The sequence below is a fragment of the Pipistrellus hanaki genome, assembly GCF_964339955.1.
Source record: "Pipistrellus hanaki genome assembly, chromosome: 14".
Classification (NCBI taxonomy): Eukaryota; Metazoa; Chordata; class Mammalia; order Chiroptera; family Vespertilionidae; genus Pipistrellus; species Pipistrellus hanaki.
The window spans coordinates 53,484,460-53,487,396 of NC_140516.1; the positions used below are offsets into that span (position 1 = coordinate 53,484,460).

At 72.8% G+C, this 2,937-nt stretch overlaps 1 protein-coding gene across 1 annotated transcript; it reads right to left on the reverse strand.

Annotated features, from left to right (window-relative positions):
- Window positions 1-596: 596 nt before the first annotated feature.
- Window positions 597-2,274, reverse strand: HMX3 (H6 family homeobox 3; the record flags this gene model as incomplete). Its single annotated transcript, XM_084904597.1, has 2 exons — window positions 597-1,273; window positions 1,896-2,274. 2 exons carry the CDS (start codon window positions 2,272-2,274, stop codon window positions 597-599), a joined length of 1,056 nt encoding a protein of 351 aa, XP_084760723.1.
- Window positions 2,275-2,937: the final 663 nt, after the last annotated feature.

The window sequence follows — 2,937 nt, forward strand, 5'->3', positions numbered from 1 at the left end:
AGGTTTTGAAAATTGGGGAGGATAACTGTTTTTTGTGTGTGTGTGTGTGGGGCGGGGGAGGCGAGGAGAGGCAGAACCACACCCAGAAATCTAGAAATAAAAATACTACAATGCGAATCCTCTCTCTCTCCCCCCCAATCTCTCTCTCCCCCCTTCCGAAAAATAGTTCTCTATGAACGAATAAATTAGAGGGGGGCCCGCTTTTTGCGTTTATTTTCCTCCGATGAAAATAAAACCGATGAAAATAAAGCAGCAGCGCTGGGATGCAGACTTGGTGGGAGGGGTTGCTCACATCCCCAAAGCTTCCAGCGGGGATAGTTTGGAATATTCCGGACCTGCTTCCAGTCCTCTTGAACACAGAAGCCGAAAACCAAAAGGCAGAGGGGCAGCGCCTCAGATCCATGTGGGGGGTGAATTGCACGAGAATGCCTTGCAAATACTTACAAAAAACGCTACCATCAGGGGGAGGGGAGGCCGGGCCGCGCCGGCTCCCGAAGGCCGCTGGGCGTCTGGGCGCCCCAGGCCCGGCCCAGTCTCCTCTCCTCCGGGGCCGGGGAGGGAGCCGGGCGCGCCCTCCGCCTCCCCTCTCCCGGGCCTCAGACGGGCCGGAGCAGCGGCACGGAGGAGACCACCGGGTGCGAGTAGTAGACGGGGTGCGGGAAGGTGAGCAGCGGCTGGCTGGCCGGCACCGGGGCCCCCGCGGCCGCGGCCGCCGCGCCCTCGGCCGCCGAGTTCTCGTGGTAGAGGATGGGCACCCGCACGATGCGCTGCGCGGCCGCGTGGCTCAGGTTGGCGGCCTCCAGCTCGGCCGCCAGCTGCCGCTTCCACTTGTTGCGGCGGTTCTGGAACCAGATCTTCACCTGCGTCTCGGTGAGGTGCAGAGAGGCGGCCAGGCCAGCGCGCTCCGAGCTGCTCAGGTAGCGCTTCAGGTCGAAGGTGGACTCGAGCTGGAAGACCTGGCTGCGCGAGAAGACCGTGCGCGTCTTCTTCTTGCGGCAGGCCGGCTTCTTGTCGGGGCTCTCCGCGCCCTTCTTCCAGTCCTCCGGGCCCGGGGGCGCCCCGGCCGCCTCCGCCGCGCCGGCCCCGGCCGCCCCGGCCGCCGCCGCGCCCTCCTTCCTGCCCTCCTCCGAGTCGCTCTCCTCCAGGACGATCTCGTCCGGGCTGCGCGAGTCCAGCTCCTTGGGGTCGGCGTCAGCCTTGAGCAGCGGCTCCGGGGAGTCGCGGTCGGTGCCCGAGGCGGGCGAGGAGTCCCGCAGGAGCGCCTTCTCCGACGCTGCGGGGAGAGACACACGGAGGGATGAGCGCACACCGGCGGCGGCGAGGCCCCGGGAGACCCGCGCCGCCTCCGCTTCTCGGGCCTCAGGGCCTCCCGCCCGCCAGCCTGCTCCGGCCCGACTGAGCCAGAAGCGGGGCGCAGCGCCCCGGGGTCCCCTTCCCTCCAGGACCGGTGACGGGGCCCCTGACGGCGGCCGGCGACGCGTCCTCTTTCCCCGGCGCCCCCTCCCGCCCCCGCCCCGGGGCGCACAGAGGGGTTCGCCTCTGTCTGGGGGCCACCCGACTCGCTCCCTCCATCCGGGCCAAGTCCCCGGCCCCATTCTCCTCCCGCCCCGGCCTCCGAGGCCTCCCCGTTCCCGCCGGAGGCCGCTGTCCCCGGGAAGCGCTGCGCCCGGGCTCCGGCTCCACCTTCTCACCAAGTGGGATTGGACTCCCGGGCCGGGAAGCCCAGTGGGCGGCCCGAACGGCCGGGGGGGGGGGGGGTGCGGGCCAGGGGCCGGGGGAAGTTGGCAAACCCCGGGTGGAGGTGCGGGGAGGGGCCCCTGGGGCTGAGGGCGCCGCAGCGGGGCAGGGCGGTGGGCGCGCGGGGACGGAAAGTTGAAAGAGCGGTCGGTAGGTACCTTCAGGCCGCGGGAGGGGGCCGCCGGCGGGGGCCAGGGTGTAGGGGTACCACCAGGCCGGGGGGCGCTCCAAGTAGTGCGCGGGCAGGGCGAACCGCTGCGCCGGGATCTCCAGGCGGGGGAAGGCCAGCTCGCCCACCTGCGAGAGCGCGAAGCCCGCCGCGCCCTCCAGGGCCCCCTTGGCGGCAGCGGCGGCGGCGGCGGCGACCGAGGCCGGAGCGAAGAGCGTCCGCGGGGGCGGCTGCGGCTTGGGGGGCGCGCGGGGGTGGTCCCCGTTGAGCAGGTTCTTGATGGAGAACGGGGACTCCTTGGGCGCGGGCGGCGGCGGCGGCGGCTGCGCGCTCGCGGCGCCGGGGGCGTCCGGCCCGGGCTCCGGCATGGTCCCCGGTCCCCTCTCCCCGGGCCCCGCGCGGAGGGACGGCGGGCGGCCGGCGGGCTGGCGGCGGCCGGAGATCAGACCATACACGGAACTCCACTCGGGGCGCGGAGCCGGCGGCGGAGGCGGGGTGGCCCGGCGGGGCGGGCTCACATGGGCGGGCGCCGGGGGGCGGGGGCGGGGCGGCCCTGCCGGCGGCACCGGGGAGCGCGGCGGCGGCTCCGGCTCCCGGGGCAGCGGCGGCGGCGGGAGCAGGTCCCCGTCCGGGGCTGCGTCAGTCCGGCCCGGATGCTAATGATGAAATCAAAATGTCATCCGAGTTAAGCGCGGGGGGCGGGCGGCGATTGGGCGCGCACAATGGCAAATGGGATTAGGGGCGCAGGCACCCCGCCGGCCGCCGCCCCTCCTCGCTTCCCGGGTTTGGCGCTTTGGCTGCGGGCGGGGAGCCGACGCTCTTGGCTTTATGGGGCCCAATTAGGCGGCCAGCGAGGACCAGCCCGTCCGCACAAAGGAGAGCGGCTCCGCGGGAGAGGCGCCCGGAGCCCGGCCTGAGCGCGGAGGAGACGGGAGCGGAGACCCAGCCGGCGGCGCCTGGGCCGGGAGCGCACTGACAGCCCAGCGGCGCGCCCGGAGCCCAGCCCGTCTCCCTCCTCCGCCCCCCCCCCC